Genomic DNA, 20,794 nt, shown 5'->3' with positions numbered 1-20,794 from the left:
TCTTATATAGATGCGTATGAATGTCGAGTTCAAGGCCGGAATCATTGCATTCTTAGTAAAACGAATTCAAATATGGGGACGAGTGATTGCGAGTAGCTTGAAGCACCGTGACCATGAAAATCTATCGTAATCATGGTACGGGATGGGGAATTTCTTATTCTTTTTTTTCTATTGCTTTCCATACTACGCTTCAACATTTCACTAGCATATTTTCCATGCATTGTTAAGTGGCGATTTGGCTGAATCGAAATGTGGCATAAATTCGTGGTATCGGTATACTGCACAAATCACGTGTTTAAAAATATTTCTATCACTACCGAATATTATTTCCGTACCACTAACAGACGGGACATAACTCTTGATAACATGTAATTACAATTGAAGATAGGAAATGTGAAATTTTCCGCCTAGCTTCATTTGAGGCAAAGATAAGCACTGGCCCGCGGTTGGTCAATGAGCTTGGAGTCATGATTATACACCCTTGATTACTTGAATCAACAAAACTTTTGAGAAAAAATGCGCTCGCGAGATTAAGAATCAAAGCAAAAATAACAAAATCGGTAAAACTAGGAACTCGTGGCATTTTACTGAATTCTTGACGTTTTAAGTGCAGAATAAATAGTGTTACTATGTCTGTTGAGTAATGGCAGGTGTTTGTTAATCAAGAAATAATTTCCTCGCTACATAATTCTCTGTAAACTTTGACTATGTTTTCAATTTTTGCAAAAGCTTGCAAAAAATCGTCCTCTTCAACTCCATGTTGCTTATACTGATGCAAAAAAGCTGAATGTATGTAAGTGTTCCAGGCTTTGTCAACAATAGCGTCAATCGGTCGATGCAATTGAGAATTGTTGGCAACAAGAGCTGCAATCTTATCTTTACCAAGAAGCTTTCTTGGCTGATGCAAGTGGGCAATTTTCTCTACATGCGGTACCCAGTCAGCGTACAATTTTTCATCGTTCAACTCCACTGGAACTATGGTGTCATTACCAATCGAAGAGCCACGTGTAATCAATATGTTTGACACGGACTTGGAGTAGGCAAAATCTGTCCTTGAGGGTATCGAGTTCGACGGCATTTTTGTCTCCATGTCGGCGAGGTTTAGATTAAGAGCAGGAGCTCTTAACATCTGTTTCAGATGCCAAACAATAGAATTCCATTTGTAGTTGCCGTCGTAAAGCTGACAAGATGGCAGAGCAAGAAGTGACGTTTTTATCGTTGCAATTTTGTATTGCGGGTGGGGAGTTAACCGATGAACTAGCGTTGAGAGAATATTTGTCGTGCCTAAGACAGGCTGTAATACGGCAGCAAGTTTCTGCCCGATGACATGATTTAAATCGTTGAAATTAGTGTTCGGGACTTTAGTTAAATTTTCACAAATCCCATGTATTTGATCATTTTCAAAAAGTATAGCGACGTCAGTTATGTCGATGAATTTGGCCAAGGTCAACAATGTGTTGTAATTCTGGGTGCAGACTTCTCCTGACCCATACGGAAATACAATGCTACTGGCCATCGTTTTAGTCGGATATTCATCACGAATTTTTTCCATCAAGTAGCTACCAACTCCAGATCCGGTGCCTCCCGCTGAGCTGAGAATTGCTAAAAACCCTTGAAATGTATCGGCCCTCTCTACCTCATGTCTCACTGCCTCGAGCGCTGCTGAACTCAGCTGAGGACCCTTTATGTAATGTCCATATCCCCAATTGTTAGCAGAACCTCCTCCTGCACAGCATACTATGTTTGCTGGGCTATAATTCCACATCGAGTTTGATTCATTGCTGCTGCATACCGTGTTCACTACTTTTTGCTCCGTATCTACAAGGATCGCTCTAGCCAAGTGTTTACCATTTTTCGACAGCTCTTTAAACCACGTGTCGAAGCCCGCCTGAACGTAATCTGAATTACGTTTACTCGGCACTCCGGTATTCGCAGAGTACAAGTCTTGCGCTACGGTTGAGAACAACGTGTGACCGACTTGATTTCCGCACTGTCCGAACTGCAACGTGAGCATTTTTACGATATTCGTTGCACCGACAATGACGTTTGTTGTATTTCGATGTCCAGGGATTTAAAGGCTTCAGATATCGCGTCTCGACGTCAATCTCAGCAGAGTTATTTTCCCGCCACAACTGACATTCAATCTAGCAAAGAAAAGAGAAGTCTGAGAGAGCCGACTCTCGCGTTTTTCGTGTCCCCCGTTTCGTAGCGCCCTCTCATGCGAGATAGGATTTTATAACTAATTTTCGAGGTGTATGTTCAGTGAACGCACGTCAGTAACCGATTAATGCTCTGTCGCCGAATGAAAATCTCGGTTCTGCGTGGGCCTCTGCATTGTTGAGAAGCCTTTCTCTGTTCACAATTCTAGAGAAATGTTCAAAATGATCTAGAAAATGTCTACACGATATTTTTTTTCAGATATTCCCGCCACGAATTGTCAGATCGTCGCGGCCATTTTTAAAACTCCTAAGACCGAATTATAATTTGTGCGTTCCGATAGTTCCGGTGTTAGCTCCCAGTGTTGTTAATAATTTTTTATCTCTTTTACGCTGCCAAGTTCGTGGGTTGTTCTGCCTCTGTCCTAAGGAGTCTTTGGCGCTGCCATCTAATTTCGGAACGCACCAATGGTAATTGGATCTTAGGAGTTTTCATGACCTGGCAATCCGTAGCGGGAATATTTGAAGAAAATATCGTACGGACATTTTCTAGATCATTTTGACCATTTCTCTAGAATTAAGCACATGAAAAGCCTTCTCAACAACAGTTTCGAGCATATTAATATGCAGAGAGCCGTACAGAACCGAGATTTTCATTTGGCGACTTTCATTTGGTCATTTCCACACTTCCATACATTGCTGCGCAATACACCAATTGGATTACAGATTAGAATGGAACCTTCTTTCAAATAAATTCTCCGATCGCTACCGCAGATTCGTGAACGAATTCGCCCTTGCGTAGTATTTTTCACTGTTTTTTGACAGATGCTCAATGTATTGTACCTTTGACGCATTTATCGCAAAAGACCGCTTTTTTATAAAATCTATTTGCCCTTCCTCGTGGTTTTGAAGCGCGATGCGTCAAGATTACGCATCACTTGTGGTCCGCAGTTTCTACAGTGGAGGCTGTTGCAATTCACGCGTAACAATCAGCGTATTTATACCAGCCTTTGCCCTTATCGCTTTCAAACGGGTATACGTAGTTGTAACGATTGAAAGCCGCCAGTGATCAGTGACCATTTTGGCTTGACACTGGCATGTTGTTACTTATGAAACACGGAATGAGGACAACCAGTAAAGAAGACGTTGCAAGTGTCAGTGTTTCTCAAAGTGATTTGCATTCCAGTACAGATCACACCGACGAAGATGAGCTCGCAACAGTTTGTAATTTTGAAGAGGATAACGGAGCGCAAGCAATCCATCTGCCGGTTTTTGATGGTTATAGTCATAGATCAATTGCAGTTAATGTAACGAAAAGCACCGATGTAAAGATCAGACCAGTAACGCAATTCTATGCTCCAGTAACGATACATCAACATTCTACTAAATTAGCGAACAACAAAGGTGACAAGTGATTATGATATACTAAAAATATGTTACTTCATTTATCATGAATGAATTAGTTATACTTGATTCCTGTAAATTCAGATAAACTCGAGAAGCAATCAAATTCCCAGTTTATGTTGAGTCGTACTTCAGCTATTTCAACGAATCTGGTATGCATATTGGGAATTGTGTTTAGTTTAATTATTGCCGTTACTCTTATTGTGATTATGATATATTTCATCACGCCCCCGAGAAATGATGGGAAAAATGCACTGCGTTCGCGTCTACCAGGTACGTTGACTTGCCTGTAACTTGTACGTCTATTATCACCAAGTCTATATCTCTTGTTTTAATTTGTCTTTTCAATCATAACAACTGCCTGATTCAATTTTAGATGTTTTAGAAGGGAACTCCGTAGCTTTGGATGAGGATGTGGCTATATTGACCAAGGAACGATGGGGAGGATATGAAATGCGGGACGGGTGGCAAAACAGAAGTCTTTCACATCCTGTAGAATTAGTTATCATTGGACATACAGCGTCAAGTCCGTGCTCCACATTCGAAGAGTGCGCATCAAAAATGCAAACATTTCAAAATCTGCATGTTCAAACTCGTGGCTGGGTTAGTATTGGTTATAATTTCGTGATCGGGGGGGACGGCAATGTCTACCAAGCTTTGGGCTGGGATATCACAAACTACACTCGAGATAATTCCATCATGATATCCTTCATTGGTAATTATGTAATTAATGAGGTAAAAAACAAGCAACGAAAGGCAGTGCAACTTTTACTGGAACAGGGAGTAGAACTAGGAAAGCTTGCTTCAAATTATAAACTGGTTGCTCACTGTCAGGTTGCTAATACACTCAGTCCTGGGCAATATTTGTTAGCAGATCTGAAGCAATGGCCTCACTATTATGCTGGTCTAATTACGTAACCTATACTAGTGTCATGGTTTTCTATGAAAAACCATAGCGCAAGTAAGGCTAAGTATGCGAAGCAGAATAGTTTAAAAACATCCTAAGACTTTGATATCGCGGTTTTTCAACCCGTTGTTTTGTATCTCAGTTTTATTAACTCCGGCTCAAATTCAATAGGAGCTACTTATGGGAACAAAAAGAAATGATGAAATTCAGGTTGCAGTATAGCAGAACCAAGTGTTATTTCAATTATATATTTAACAGTCAATAGTAAACGGTATAATTTAATGTAAGTGCCAAAGAATTAAGTAGAGACGCAAGAGAGATATAAATGTAATGAACGAAAATGACAATGCCAGAGTATCTTTGATGATTTATATGTGCTGACTAGTCCATAACATATAGCTGTCGATAATTGATGACACTGGTGAACACGAATTTTAAGTCTGGGTTCTAGATGTCAAATTTTGATTTTTTTCCATGTAAATAATGAAAGAAAAAATAGATTTATTAGATAAAGTTTGCTTTTGTAGAAACCAAAACGACATGTTTGGATTTTAAGAATCAACATAAAAAACAACAAATGCAAACTTTATAAGTGATAAATGAATATTAGGTTATTATTAGATGCACAAAATCAAAATTTATTTATTTAAATATAAACTCAATAAAAAAAAAAAAAACTTTTCTATCGATCTGTGTAATCATAGTTTTAGAATACTCAAAACATAAATGTTTACATGTAAATCAATTATAAGCATAATCAGTCGAATATTTGCTCAAACATGATACGTATCCAAATAAAAAAATGAGTAACGATAAAATCTTCACACAGTTTCTGCACTGGATCAAATGCTTTTAAATTATGACTATTTGATCCTTACATTTCTAGTCTTTTGTTTTCACCACGTGAGAAATAGTGATAATTTATCAACTTTTCACTTCCAGTGTTATTTTCATCTTGCATACAATAGATAAGTTACAGTTTGTGATACACGTGCGTACAAACGGTGATAAGTATAAAGTTTTCTTTAAATGACATTATACATATAGAATTGTTATTAGTTACGTAGGACAAAGATGAATGAAGTAAGATAGCGTACCTCCGTTTTTAGAAAAAATAAATAAAACATATATTTTATACAAATTTTATGTCAAATTGGAATACTTTACGAAATGATGAAAATGTTGTGAGATTATATTGGGCGGAAAGGAGGAGCCACGTTTATAGACGTTTTTATGATTGTAGGTATGAAGAATAAAGAAAATACGTTATAGGTATTTTTCATTCGCGCAAATAATACTTTTAATAAATTTGTTACGTTTTAGTCGGCTGTGAGTTATTGTAATCCATGTTCAGTGTCAAGTTTGACAATGATCAATCTATCTTCGTGTATACATATAAATATTTATACATTGATCTCGGAAATTTTAACATGTTTCTCGGTTTACTTTTTTCTGTATACGCGGCTAGAGTGAACGTCCGTTGATATGCATACGTTTGTATACTAAATTACGAAAGAGGAACGGGTGTCGCTTTATCGCAATAAAATTTCCCAGAAAGTTATCAGTGCGAGATTCGTTACAGCGAGACGCAAGTGACGGTAATATGATTGGACGGCGAATAGTGTAAGCATAATTAAATGCTCACAGTTGTAATCGTATATGTTGTGACTTGAAAGAAATTACAAAACAGAAGAAGATATAAGCTGGAATATTGTTGGAAATACCCAAGAATTACGAACATATAACAGATAACGAAAAATAATAATTATCAGCTGTGTTTGATCTCATTCTCGAATGTGGCCTTGTGAAAATTATGAGAGGCGTAGAATTGCACTGGGATCAGAATCAGCGTACTAGGATCAAAATTTCCTTGTCGTCTCGTTTTTCCGGAAAGTTCGAAATAATGTCAGTTAAATTTATGTGGAACTTTGTGAAAGAATGAATGGCCACTATTTTGGAAATTTGATTATAGGTGAGAGACGCCGCGCTGAAAGGCGTCTTTTTATAAGAAATTATCCATGTCGATTTTGACTGAATAAGTTTCTTTAATCTTATATCATTTAACAAGGCATTCCTTTGCGCAGTACGTTTGAATATAATTTTTTTCAAACAAAAATTCAATTTTTGCTTCTTTTCTTATGTTTTTACTTTTTATCATCTTTGGCGACGTAAGAAAAATATTGGTTATGGTCGAAAATCACTTTTTATAATTTCAACGAATCTTTACATATTTGTTTTTAAAAATTTATATATATCTTATTCTTTTAATTTTTCCATCAAAACTTTTTTATTTTGCTGCAAAGTCCTGTCAGTTCCAGATTTTTCACTCGGCCGTTTTCGAGATCGTCACGAAAATTGGTCGGTTATACCGATAAACTCTTTCCTTTTAATGTGTGATGACAAGTATCGCGGAAAAACTGTATTTCCGTCTTGTTACTTATACTTCACCTAAAAACTAGACTACCCAAAATTTAGGAGTGAACTAATCAAATTCACAAGGGTAACAGATGAGAAATTTTGTAGCAAAGACCGTGAATTGGAAAAAAAAGGTCATATGACAAAAAGCGTTATGCCAATTCGTACAATAGCAATCCACTATACTCGTACAATATTACGGCGTGGGGGACCAATGTGGCCACGTTGTTATAATATTATACAACGCGTCACCAGGGCTCGGAGATTTCGAAACCTGACGGTGCCCTAAAAGTTTATAATCGGCAGCAATTTTCCCGGACTTTACTCCAATTTGAATAAGTTGCTGAAGTGCGTTCATCTGGTGATCCGAAGGTGCAACGGTATTGTATGTCCCAATGAAAGAGATTCCAATGCTTCTCGAGTTGTAACCGTAGGCATGTGCCCCGACATGGTCCCAGCCGCGTCCAATGTAGGCGTAAGCATCACCGCCGATCAAAAAGTTGTAAGCAATATCCGACCAATTTCTTGACTCCATGTGAAACGTCTGGGCGAAGAGGATCCGAAACGCGCACGTCGACTGCGTGTCGCAAAAGTCCGTCGCGGTGTGACTGATGATCACATAAGGAACCGGATGTTTCAACTTTCCTAGGGGTTCCGTTGGCGGTTGGGCGCCCCACTCGTTCCGTGTGACGAATCTCAGATTGTTTATTGGTAGACCTGCGCAATTATCCAGATTATAATGAAACGTTGTAACGAGTTACAAACATTAATTGTAACCCCTGGTCAGGGAAACGTCAAGGTTTGTTGTACACACCGCTAATGTTCGTCGATGAGTCGGAAAATGTGGGGTTAACCGGGGTCAGCGGCAAGTTCGACGGTAGATCTGTGTAAAAAAACGTATCAATGAATTCCACATCATTCTGTATGAATCGATACTGTTATGCAAAGATTTCACAATAAATTTCCAGTCAACTTAAACACCATAGCAACGAATGATTGTAAATTTTCCATATTAGTTCACATTACCGTCCCCATCCATCGATGAAATGAGAGATTCTGGATAAGCGTAGCTCGGTGACGAACAGCATGAATCTCGCCGAAGCAAGGCCAAAATTGTAATTACTGCGGCAATGAGGAACAATCCCAATATGAAAGCCAATATTTGCCAAGTCAACAGGATAACTCGCCTTTGTGTACCTTAAACATAATACCTCTGTATCATCTTCACGTTAGGAAACTTATTTGTAAATTTCATCCTGCCACTTATTCGGATCAGCAATTTTCCCCGGAACAAAAGCTGTGCACTTCAGTCAATTTTCACTCATATAAAATATACTATATAGCTATACGAGTACTGAATTGACAAACAGCATCTCTGAGACGATGTCGTGTAATTCGCATCTGTCTTTTGTGAAAAAATACAGATGCATCAACATATATTCACTGATTCATTAGTTGACGCTACGCAATTATTCAAGATATACAAATTTTCGTACTTAATACTTTCGACGTATCAGCATCGGTTGCTGGGTTATCTCGGCGTAGTTCGTAACCCATGTTTGACTGGCAAATGCGCGCGCGTTTTTGCAAAAGTGATTGCCTTTCATGCAGCTCTCTCGATGGTAAACTATCGTTAGTTGAAGTGTTACACCGCTCTTAAAGATTCACCGGCTACTGGCCTGGTGTGCGACTTAATTCAGTGGGGAATCACAGTTCACATTAACATACGCATACTAATGGGAATGATGCTCGTACGTTTTTCCTTATTCGCTGTTTAGAATCAGTGTGAGATGTCGGAGTTCGTCCGATGCGCCCAAAATAAACAAGTATCCACGTTACGTAAACCAAAGACAGAATACACCGGTCAAGACGTGTTTTGAATGTGGTTTATGGACGTCAAATTTAAATTTTCCCGCGTAACTAATAAAATAAAGTTTGCTTTTGTATAAACTCGAGCTAAAAAACTTTTCTGTCGACCTGTGTTGTTTATGGTAAATCGTTATTCAGTGTATCTGTTAGAATAGTGAGGTCACTGCTTCAAGTATTCCAGTAAGCTTTTCCCAGGATTCCCAGGCAATAACCTGACTGTGAAGTTTCTTTAGTTCAATTCTTCGTTTCAGTAAATGCTATCCTGCTTTTCGTTGCTCGTCTTTTAACTAATTAATTCCATAATCACCAATGACGGATATCATAACAGAATTTTCTCGAATCTAGTTTCGACAAAAGTAAAAATTGTCTGAAAAAATTATTATTTCTTTTATTTGTTACGTCGGTGAAATGACAATTTGATATCTAGAACCCAGACTGAAAATTCGTGTTGACCGGTGTAATCCCTTTCACATAATTCCGTGATTCTAATTGCAAAAATTTTACTCAAATATTTAAAAAATCAATTTTGCACATATTATATCTATACGCATTAAAATTATTGTGTGAATTACGTTTAGTGTACCTTAATTTCCATTATTCTGCAAACGATATTTTTGATATACGATTAATATCATAAATTTATGTTAACAAAACAAGAAAAAATATAACAATTATAATAATTCGGCATCGAATATATTTATGTACTCGTATATGCTACATCGACGAAATTTGCTGCATCAAAGATAAAACTACTGCGAACAGTAACAAGCCGCTGCAATTAGCGGTGCAAAGGTTGCAGTCAAAGAAGAAACACACAAGCAGAAATCTTGGGCACGTTTTATTGCCGCCGGTTAAACGCGATATACAAGTTTCTCAGAATAAGAAACGCACCCAGACAGACACGTTATCTTTTTGCAATTACACCGGATCATGTTGCCATTGGTTTTAATTCTGGTATTTTTCCCTGTTAACGGAGACCTGCTTGAACTTACGTGATCAGTTCGCGATAATCCTTTGTGCGTGAATAAAATTGATCGGAATAATATTCCTTGAATTGCCTGCAATTAAGTCCCGTTACTTGGTAGCAGTGAATCGGTATCAGAATTAAATGCCATTACTTTATTTATCCTTAAAATCGTTTCGAAAATAGAAACGCGAAATTATAACTGCGCATTGACTCTTTCGCAAAACTTTACTTCTTATCAATTGCACAATCTACCGCCAGTCGTGATCGAAATAAGATTTCCCAATAACAACAATCGACTCTCTTTCATGCCCACGGGAAATAATATTAGAATAATTGTAGCATATTGTCTCGTTCCTCAACCGCAGCTAATCTTCTTTGTCATTTTAACAGTATTATCATGTCAATAATTAGCACGTTATCTCAATTCCTCATAACAGGGTCGTACACGCACTGTCTATATACACACGCTTTGTTTGTTTTACATTCTGCTATCTGACGCGAACGAAAAGATCGGTATTGCAATATATACCTATAAACGTTGTTCAGTTCTCGACGATAGCCTCTGCAGTTTATCGAAGTCCGGTTTTTCCATCTTGAGGCGGTTACAAAGTGCAAACCTTATTGTGAAGCTCAGAAGTAACGGAAAATAAAAATAAAAGGAACGTTATTTTACAAAAAATCAACAAATCACAACAATCTGAAGAACATCCGGAACCTTAAAAACCAAAATAGATTTTTCCAACGCCTGATTCTGTGCTTCGTTCAATAGATTCTCATTTAGCGTGTTTTTCATCGGTATCAACACGTCATCGCAATACGACTGTACGATTCTCATGAACTTTGGATTCATTGTCGGGCTTGTTTTCTCTGAAACTTGAAACTGATGTGGAAGAAAAGAATTCACCGCAAGGTCCTGGCCTCGGAATCAAACTCCTTTTTTCGAATCTACTTCGGATTTAGAATTTCGATAAGAGCAAACTTTGCCACTAACTTCAGTCAAGTCCGACATTGATTAGGAACAATAGCTGACGAAAGTTGTGTTACAACTATTGCGATTGAAAATGAGCCTTAGACGCATTAACGACGTGACTGGCGACCGTAATTTCCCGAAAAACAGTTGAACCAATTTCAAACTTAATGACTAGCAGAACTTGGCTTAACGACTCTCCGTGTTCGAATTTGGAATAAAGTATTAAAAGCCAAAGTTGAGATCGTGTGACGAGTTATTTAACGAATCACTGTTTCTGTACACACATACCGCACAACGTTATAACAAACCCACAGTACAGTCTACGTGTATGTATGGCGAAGTAAAAACGTGTTTACAGTCCGGTTCATACTTCCGTCTGTGGTTCGAACGTTCGTGACTGCCACACATCTGCATGTTACACACAGTTTGCTGCATGTTGAAATATTGAGAAAGAAACGATCGTCGTGGAGGAAGGGGACGACATCCATTGGCGTCGAAGGACAGAACGAGAGTCGAATAGTCCATGTTCTTCACCAGTGAACAGTGACATCGACGGTTAATGTATGCTCATCAATTCGGACGCGGAATTTCCCCGCGCAGTTTCACCGCCGGCGATCATACAGAAGTAAAAGCGGTGCGAAGAGCGATGGTGCCGCGATTTCACCGATCTGAAGTTAGCCTTGATTCGTGACAGGCGTTATAGAACTGCAGTCAATCCTCTCCATATGCAGTCCCAATTGTCAGGTGAGTCACCTCTTTGTAGGAGTAACATTAGCTATCCAGTCTCATACATCCACGATGGGAGTTTGGCTTTTTCATTTGCGTGTCATATATGCATATAACTGACGTATATGTGTATATATAATATCTATGTCAATAATTTTATGCCGTAACAGGTGCACCAATTGCACGGACTAAACAACGTTATAATCATTTGGAATATCAATACCTCAAGAGAATGTATCGGCTGATGGCTGGTACCTAAACAGTGATCATGAACATTTGGAGCTGAACTATCGGCCAAAGACAGCATAATACTTACAAATTAGTGACGGAAAAAAGGAGGCAGTGACAACGTTTTTTGGTACCAACGAAGGAGAGGAACTGGCGGGCGGACACTTACAATTAGCTGCGAACATTCGATTGTCGAGGACGCATAGCTAAGCTGACTAAAGCCAGCTATGAACCGAGCGTGGGGATGGTGACGGTCGCGCAGCAGCAGCAGTACCACCATGATCAGGACAAGCACGAGCACCAGGAGCGTAACCAGTTGAACGACGATGATCAGACACCTGATGATCGTCGGGGCGTGACGATCAGGGACGTCGACGATGACGCTACCTCGTCTCTGGAAGATCGGGGCTACGGAACAGACTCCGCTGTCTGTGTTCGAATTGGGCCTGGCACCGACGTCCGTCGGACCGACGAAGTTGCCAGTCAGTCCAGTTTGTCCATCTACAGTGACGTTGATGATTCCCTGGAGGGAGATGAGACCGGTTCCTGGAACAATGATCTCAGTGTTCCCCTGTCCCAACAGCAGCAGTTCGACAACGGTGTCGCTCTTCCCATCAGCGAGGCACCCTCGTTCGGTGATGTTTGCGTGAAGAACTCGTCAAACGTCCACTTTGGGAACAAGACTTTTTACAATGGTCCCGTTACCATCAAGCAAATTGTTTACGCGAATCCAAACGTTGCCGAGGACGGCTTGGTCGAGGATGATCTGAATCGTGATTCTAGTTCGAAACTACCCAGCAATAGGTTGCCGACCGATTTCATACCGAATCGATATGTTGATCCTGAGGCCAAATCGGCGGATCCTCGAAACGTGCAGGACGATGGTAAAGGTGATTATCGATAGTATCAGTGTTTTCAGTGTCACAATCAAAAATCATGTGTCATCATAGTTTTTATTGCATACCGTACAAGGCATATTTTATTGCGTTACTCGAAGATTTCGTCGTTGCTTCTACCGCAACGTGTATAATAGTGCACTACGCTGTGAATGGATAACGTGATTAAAGTGGTCTGAGTTGTATATTGCGGCTTTGACGCCTTGACGTCGTACGGATCATTGACGGTCCGTGATAATATGATGGTTATGTGAGGCATTCCACGTCAAATTAGCAATCCATGTACCTCATCGTCTTCGATTTTAATAATTTCTTAGTATGATGTTCATACCGACCCAAAAAAAGTCTCGGAATTTTATTTAGTGAAATTTGAAAAAATGGAACAACCAATTCCGAAAACGTCATTTTTTTAAATCTGGAAAAATTTACACAGATTCTATGATTTGAAATGTGATTTTTAAGCAACACACGATAGTGGGATCTTGATATTTACTATGTTTTTCATCAGTTTTTTGTATTTCCATGTTGGTTAAAGAAAAAAGGTACATGCAGGGCTGCGAATTTGACGTAGAATGCCCCCTATACATAGGAGGCCTTCTAGGGTTGCGTATAACTTCTTTATATACGCGTCAAAGACGCGGATAAAACTTTAATAAGGTTCAACACTTCTCAATCGTGCTTGGATCGTGCAAAAGTATCCGAGTTTTTAAAGTGTCGAGTTTAGAAACATTCTCAGATCTTGAGTGAAAAAACTTGCAGTTTAGCATGGCCGCCATCATCTACTTAACGCGCAGATAAACAGACGGCTGTTTAATACTGGTTATTATAATACGTGCGCTTTATTTATCGCAATGTTGTCTGTCACCCTTTTTGTTTTTCACTTAAGTACCAATAGACGGTGTTGCCGGTTTTTGGTAGATTTGTAATCGCCGAAGTGAGTAGCTTTAGTAACCAAATGAAAACTATACAGCGATCCATTAGTACTTACGATTTCGAGTGAACTGATTTTTTTGGACAATTTAATGGTTAATTGATAATTCTTATATTTATCTGCGTATCCGCAGTTTAACTTCCCGCTTGCGGATTATCCTCACGCTTTGTTGAAACAGGGATACTGTATTCGAAGGAATTGCAAGGCCTTGACAAACGAGGAAATTGTTATAATTATCGGTACAGCGCAGTCCATAGGTAGCATGATTGCGGTGAAAGTTCGTAAACAGATATTTTAAACACGGGTAAACACGAGTCAGACGTAAATACAGGGCTGTGATAGAGATTTCCAGTGTTTTTATCGAATCACCGGATTTAGGTACTTTTAACCGCGGTCATACGGAGACCTTTCGTTTTTTTAGCGGAAGCCTGTTAGTGATAAAAATTGGTTCTCCGAAATTTCACCAATCGAAGTATGTAATGAATTTATAAGCGTTAAAGGATGCGCTGGGGTTTTTAAGTGCGAACACTTCCCTGGCAAAACTACAGAGATGACGTAGCTATTCAGTGCCGCCTTGAAATTGACGAATGTAAACATATGGACGTGGAATATTAACACTTGTTATTCCATTAACGCGGACCGCATACGCTGTCATTTAAAATATTCGGAAATCGTTGGGTTATACTCAGTCGCAGCGATTTCAGGCAGAGCTTATGAGAGATAATTATAATCCTTACCGTCGTACTCTGAATTAATTGTTGAAAATACATATGATGATACATTTTTTACGCTGAAAATTAAAATTTCATCTCATACAGTTAGTCAATGATTGTATTTAAAAAAGGACCAAAATTTTATGAACATAAATAGGTAAATAAAATTGGTCCATTAAGTTCGATTGATTTTTTAAAGAAATGTAATTTATTTCAGTATCGCAATTCTGCGCTTTGCTTTTAACATGGAGATGCGTAGCTTTGATGTGTGCGATGGGATCCTGCCTGGTTGCAGCGGTGGTCGTCAGTGTGGTCTTACTCTCACGGGATTCGAACTTGCCGCTAAACCCAGTTACGCCCTCATTTTCCGACTCATCGACGAACATTAGCGGTGTGTACAACAAACTTTGACGTTTCTTCTGACCGGAGGGTACAATTAATTTGTGTAACTACTTACGACGTTTGATTATATTCTGGATAATTGCGCAGGTCTACCATTCAACAATCTGAGATTCGTCACACGGAACGAGTGGGGCGCCCAACCGCCAACGGAACCCCTAGGAAAGTTGAAACATCCGGTTCCTTATGTGATCATCAGTCACACCGCGACGGAATTTTGCGACACGCAGTCGACGTGCACGTTTCGGGTCCGCTTCGCCCAGACGTTTCATATAGAGTCAAGAAATTGGTCCGATATTGCTTACAACTTTTTGATCGGCGGTGATGCTTACGCCTACATTGGACGCGGCTGGGACCATGTCGGGGCACATGCCTACGGTTACAACTCGAGAAGCATTGGAATCTCTTTCATTGGGACATACAATACCGTTGCACCTTCGGATCACCAGATGAAGGCACTTCAGCAACTTATTGAAATTGGAGTAAAGTCCGGGAAAATTGCTGCTGATTATAAACTTTTAGGGCACCGTCAGGTTTCGAAAACTCTGAGCCCTGGTGACGCGTTGTATAATATTATAACAACGTGGCCACATTGGTCCCCCACGCCGTAATATTGTACGAGTATAATAAAATACCATTATACGATGTAGTGTAGCTCTCCTTTAAACGTTTCCTTATTAGTCTTTCCGTAAATTCATAGTTTTGTCTGATAAATTTCTTCTCTGTTACCATTACACCGGTGGACACGAATTTTGAGTCTGGGTTCTAGATGTCAAATTGTCATTTCTTCCATGTAACTAATAAAAAAAATTATGTATTAGATAAAGTTTGCTTTTGCAGAAACTAGAGTGATATTTCGGATTATCAGAAAAATTGTCTATTTTTTCAAACATTTATTGTAAATTACAACTAAACAAACTTCACTTTCGTATATAAATCACTTGCATTCAAAATTGATAATTAATAATATACTACAAATTTAAAAGAATTGTTCAACAAAGTTCAGAAACGAATATTTTTTGTACTTCTTCTATGATTGTGTGGACTCTCTCGTGTCAAATCCCAAACGTAATCTCAAGTCATGCTCTCATTATACTAATGACCTTGATAATGTCGTTCAACGTCCATCATATCTTGGTGAAAAAGTTTTCCTTGTTCTTCTAAATATGCACTCAGATTAGCTACCAACCAAGAACTTCGGGACGTAAAAAAGACAAAAGCAAACTTCATTAGTAATAAATGAAGATTTTGGTTATTATTCGATGTACAAAATCAAATTTACTTATTTATATCTAAGCTCAGAAGAAAAAAATTCGTCGACCTGTGTTATAGACTCGATAAGTTGACTCCTCCAATCTTTGGGCTATCAATTTTGAAGTGGAAACAGTAAAACTAAGTGTACTGGAATCAGAATAGTGTTGATCTAATGCGTTATAGGGATCAAAAATTATAATGGCTTGTGACATTTGTTTACAGTACGATTATTTCTCATTTCGAAAAATTGGGTCCATATACTCAATGTTACCTCAATCCATGTACATCACATTAAATTCAGTTCATGGTATCAATCACGCGACATATTTACGTGCACATACATACTATATTTCTCCAATCAGAAATCAGTCTTAGCAAAATTCTACACTGCAGAATAAATTAAAAATAAAGAAATTTCAGCGTAGGTGATATGGTAATTAATAACCTGCACGTAATTGCTTCGATTCAAAACGGCAAAATTCAAAAATATACGGCAATTTTGTCGTGCGGTGAATTTCGATCCTCGTCTAGTTGGTGGTAAGATGACTTTTAGAACACACAGACTGGGATCACGTGATATAGCGCGGTATCGTTTAAATGCGGATTTGAATTTGAAAACCCCGGCACGCGATAAATATGCCCATGTCATAATTTTAAAAGCTCAAGTCTATCCTCCAGCACCTTATGTGTAAATATTGACAATTATTAAAATTCTGAAATAATTCCATTAAAAAAAACACATGTTTCGTGTGACATATGCATTTCATGATTCTCGTCTGTGCCTGCGACTTCCGCAATTAGTTAAGTCTGGTTGAATGACTATCACGGTCATCTCTGCGAACCCAACATATGAGTACCTACGACATGAGCGTCGGTTTCATATCTACCGCAAAAGAACTACACGGCACGCGGCGCGTAACTCGTTGTATGAGAAAGAACATTGTGTGATGTGTATCAACGCGGACTCTAAATATAATGCGCACATTGTAATCTTTGTCGAACGTGCGTCAGAGAAATAAGGAGAAAACCCGTTGTTCAATAAATGGAGAAGAAGGAACGGTAGACAGATGTCTCTGGAGAGAATCCAGACAAGGAAGAATATTCGCGGGTGATGCTGGCAGTTTGTTAAAAACGGGGCGCGAGGATGATGACAGTGGCGCAGCAACAAGAGTACCAGGACCAAGAAAACGGTGGTCAGAACCCCGGCGAACACGGAGGAGCGACGACCAGAAACATCGGGCAGGACGCTGACTTTGGTCACTCATCGAATTCCTGCGACGCCTTATCGCTAGACGCTGTCAGTTTTAAAAGCAGGGTGGAAATCCAGACGACGGACGAAAATGTCTGCAATCAGTACACTTCGACACAGAACAGTGACTCTGATGATTCCCTGGATAGCCATGTGTTTGAAATGTGGAGTAATGATATCAATGTACCCAGTGTTAAGCAGCAGCAATTCGTGGACGACGGCATCCTGCTTCCTATCAGCGATGCACCAGCTTTTGGCGACGTGTGCATTAAAGATTCGACTAATGTTCACATTGGAAATAAAACATTTTACCAGGGGCCCGTTACGATCAAACAAATTGTGTACGCAAAGTCTACTGTATCCGATGACGGACTTGGCGAAGAGTTCTCTGAGTCTGGTGAGAAAGTTCCGAAGCATGAAGACTTGAAAACTTCTACGAAACCGGTAGACCCGCAAAACGTACAGGACGACCGTAAAGGTGAATATCAATACCCAATCCGATAGTCTGTATCCATGTATTTTGTCACCATTCTTCAACGATTTTAGAGCATTGGAGCCTGATGCAGTGAGTATTAACATTAGTGAGCAGTACTGTAGTTAGCAAACATGAACACCAATTGCCAGTTGGTTTGTGCAAACGTGTAGGTAAACAAATTTCATTAATCAGAAATATTTTTTCAGTGACACAATGGCACTCTTTGCTTTCAACGTGGCAGTCCATAGCTCTGATGTGCACTCTGATGTGCACTGTAGGATTCTGTCTTGTCACCACTTTTGTTAGTGCAGTCCTACTTTTGAGGGATACGGAACTACCGTCAATCCCAATTTTCTTCAGAGTTTCTGACTGGTTGACAGACGGCGATGGTAAGATACAAATCTTACAATCTAATCATCGCAACTTCTTTTATAATTCGATTTCCCAGATTGCTTGGGTTAGATGAAATTTGCACAATCACGGCTATTCTAATGAAATTCAAACTGTCTGAAAATAATTAATAGTCTCGTCTCATGCTATCTGTTCTGGATAAAATCTAAAACAGTATAATTGTCGCATTGTACAGTTTCGACACGTAACTCCTGATAACAATGCTGGACCATAGCTTCCTTCAACCAAAGTCTGACGAATATTTGTATTCCGCGTTCATGCTACTTGGTATAGGATGTGGGAAAGTCCCACCTCATTATCGTATGTACCGCACGACGAAAAATATACAATTTCCTATTGAAATAATGTGAACTAGCTATGCTGTAACTTGTGCATTTTGACCTCACTTAGCTTACTTACGGTGGAAAATAATTTCGATGCACAACTTCAGGCTTTACGCTTTTTTGATATTCTTTATAACAGCTATCGCATGCATTGTCGTCAATGCCAACATTGAATGGCCGCATTCTTACTTATAGTTTTCGGACTATTAGTCGCGTCCCGGTGTGAATTAAGTTTAACTTCAACATACGCAAGTGAACCGATACTTTTTTCATTTTTAACCCTCATTGTCAATGCTTACGGTTAAATATGATTGCTGTACGCGGTTTTGCGGGATTGTTACAACAGTGACACTCCAGCGTTATCACGAGTTTGTCGTTATATGGGAGGCAGGAAGACTTCTAGGCAACTGCGATACTACAAATCAGCTCTGTGGTCCGATTATAATGATTTTCCGGCGAATCACAATTAATCGTGAACACGGAACCGTCCTAATTGAAGATCCGAAATATCTATGAACTGCAATTTTGTATTTTCCCAATTGCTGCTAGGATTGAAATAATTCTAACTCAGACATACCAAAAGCCGTCTGATTTTCGAATGGATTCATCTCCATACCAAAACTTGAATCCCCCATCTGTTAAACTCAGTCCTATTCATATGATTTAAGATCATTAAAAGATAGAGCTGATAAACTGGCACCTTAAAACAATACATTGTGAACTTTAGATATGAAGATTTTATTATCATTCTGCGGTCAGTGTCATATCTTATTTTGATGTTTGATTTAGAAAATCACTGTTTATTTATAGTGATTTAAGAAAGGTCGACGATTATAGTTCAAGGTCCGAAAGATTATTTTCTGTCGTAAAAAAAAAAAAAAAAAAAAAATGGAAATTAATACGTCAAATTAAACTGTTCTTTAAAGAAAATTGGGTATCTTTTCAGTGACACAATGGTGGTCTTTCCTTTTATCGTGGCGATCCATAGCTCTGATGTGTGCTATGGGATCCTGCGTCGTCGCTGCGGTAGTTGTCAATATGGCATTATACTCGCAAGATTTAAATATGCCATCAATCTCCACTGTTACAAAAATTCTCGACTCATCGGTAGACATTAATGGTAACGGACAAAATCTTCGCATATTGAATGAAGTTATGAACATATCCCAACGTTATAAATGCCTTGAGAAATCATTTTACATTAAAAATTCTGTTTTTAATGTTATTTCAATTTTCGTAGGCCTCCCGTTGGGCACGATGATTAGATTTGTTACACGAGATGAATGGGGCGCACAGCCACCAGTGGAACCCGCGGCAAAGTTGAAGCATCCAGTCCCCTACGTGATCATCAGCCATACTGCAACTGATTTTTGCCACACGCAATCTTCATGTGTGTATCGAGTCCGATTAGTACAATGTTATCACATAGAATCTCGAAATTGGTACGACATTGCCTACAACTTTCTGATTGGCGGGGATGGTTACGTATACATTGGCCGTAACTGGGACTACGTTGGGGCTCATTCGTACGATTACAATGCCAGAAGTATCGGAATCTCTTTCATTGGGACGTATAATACCGTCACCCCATCGAAACATCAGCTGCACGCACTTCAACAACTTGTAGACCTCGGTGTCACGACTGGGAGGATTGCAAGAAATTATAAGCTTTTAGGTCATCGACAGGTTTCCAGAACTCTCAGCCCTGGTGACGCGCTATACAATGTTATAAAAACGTATCCACATTGGTCCCCCACACCCTGACATTCTTCGGATCGATGAGATTCCAATATGTGCAAGGGTAGCAGTATACTCATTTATTTTTCATTTCTTTGGTATCGTGAATTTTTACTGGGAACTCTTAATAGGTACTTCATTTTTATTTCGTCTTACATATCTTATTTATTTCATGCCGAATTTTTGGGTAATGTAAGTGTATACAGCATTTTGCTACTAGTATTTTTTCATCATGTATTACAAGTCGTGTTGCATATCAAATCTCATTTTCTCCTCAATGAGGGGTCTTTTTCAAAACGAAAGCCTTGTACAGTGTCCCACATTAATGCCACTACTAGTGTTTCGAGTAAATTTAAAATATCAAGTATACACAGAATTTTCATGAATTAGTATCGTTGATATGAAAATATTGTTGTTCCTTGACTGGAAATGATTTTTAATAAAGATATTGTTTTGTATAGTTGTTATTTGTAATAGTTTTCAAAAGTGATTTGATACGTTTTAATTTATCGAAATATTTAATAAAATTTGTCGTATGTAGAAATCGGATGATTGTAACATAGATATTATAATATAAAATATCTCGAGAGCAAATCATTCAAACAAAGCTTGTTGTAATACCTATAACAGTCCAAGTTTTGAGTTGGCGTTTCGAAATTGCAACATTCGAAAGTGCAGCTGTTTTACCGGGCATAATAAAGGTGGATTCGCATGGCCGTGGCTTTACGTCGCAGTAATAATAGAAACCCTCCTGTATCCATGGG

The 20,794-nt window shown here is 38.9% G+C and overlaps 4 protein-coding genes across 7 annotated transcripts; 2 read left to right on the top strand and 2 right to left on the bottom strand.

Annotated features, from left to right (window-relative positions):
* Positions 1–342: 342 nt before the first annotated feature.
* LOC124174579 (tubulin delta chain-like) lies at positions 343–2,131 on the bottom strand. The gene has a single exon (XM_046553793.1). It carries the CDS (start codon positions 2,012–2,014, stop codon positions 662–664), a length of 1,353 nt encoding a protein of 450 aa, XP_046409749.1. The 5' UTR covers positions 2,015–2,131; the 3' UTR covers positions 343–661.
* A 736-nt stretch (positions 2,132–2,867) lies between these two features.
* LOC124174582 (peptidoglycan-recognition protein SC2-like) lies at positions 2,868–6,567 on the top strand. Of its 3 annotated transcripts, none has more exons than XM_046553798.1 (3): positions 2,868–3,560; positions 3,645–3,833; positions 3,946–6,567. In XM_046553798.1, exons 1-3 carry the CDS (start codon positions 3,254–3,256, stop codon positions 4,476–4,478), a joined length of 1,029 nt encoding a protein of 342 aa, XP_046409754.1. In that variant the 5' UTR covers positions 2,868–3,253; the 3' UTR covers positions 4,479–6,567. The 3 variants fall into 3 exon arrangements, with proteins under 3 accessions (XP_046409754.1, XP_046409755.1, XP_046409753.1); XM_046553797.1 differs by having other exon boundaries at positions 2,880–3,560; positions 3,937–6,567; XM_046553799.1 differs by lacking the exon at positions 3,645–3,833 and having other exon boundaries at positions 2,876–3,560; positions 3,937–6,567.
* Positions 6,568–6,651: 84 nt separating this feature from the next.
* LOC124174583 (peptidoglycan recognition protein-like) lies at positions 6,652–10,222 on the bottom strand. Of its 2 annotated transcripts, XM_046553801.1 has the most exons (5): positions 9,744–10,222; positions 8,379–8,495; positions 7,909–8,079; positions 7,697–7,765; positions 6,652–7,599 (listed from the first exon to the last, which is right to left on the bottom strand). In XM_046553801.1, exons 2-5 carry the CDS (start codon positions 8,437–8,439, stop codon positions 7,079–7,081), a joined length of 822 nt encoding a protein of 273 aa, XP_046409757.1. In that variant the 5' UTR covers positions 8,440–8,495; positions 9,744–10,222; the 3' UTR covers positions 6,652–7,078. The 2 variants fall into 2 exon arrangements, with proteins under 2 accessions (XP_046409757.1, XP_046409756.1); XM_046553800.1 differs by lacking the exon at positions 9,744–10,222 and having other exon boundaries at positions 8,379–9,326.
* A 1,008-nt stretch (positions 10,223–11,230) lies between these two features.
* On the top strand, positions 11,231–20,490 carry LOC124176887. The gene is made up of 8 exons (XM_046558722.1): positions 11,231–11,432; positions 11,585–12,532; positions 14,400–14,573; positions 14,672–15,189; positions 16,965–17,562; positions 17,766–17,948; positions 19,240–19,413; positions 19,534–20,490. The coding sequence occupies exons 2-8, from the start codon at positions 11,887–11,889 to the stop codon at positions 20,055–20,057; spliced, it is 2,817 nt and encodes a 938-aa protein (XP_046414678.1). The 5' UTR covers positions 11,231–11,432; positions 11,585–11,886; the 3' UTR covers positions 20,058–20,490.
* Positions 20,491–20,794: the final 304 nt, after the last annotated feature.

This window comes from Neodiprion fabricii, chromosome 2 (assembly GCF_021155785.1).
Source record: "Neodiprion fabricii isolate iyNeoFabr1 chromosome 2, iyNeoFabr1.1, whole genome shotgun sequence".
Taxonomy (NCBI): Eukaryota; Metazoa; Arthropoda; class Insecta; order Hymenoptera; family Diprionidae; genus Neodiprion; species Neodiprion fabricii.
This window is presented reverse-complemented; position numbering and strand designations above follow the sequence as displayed.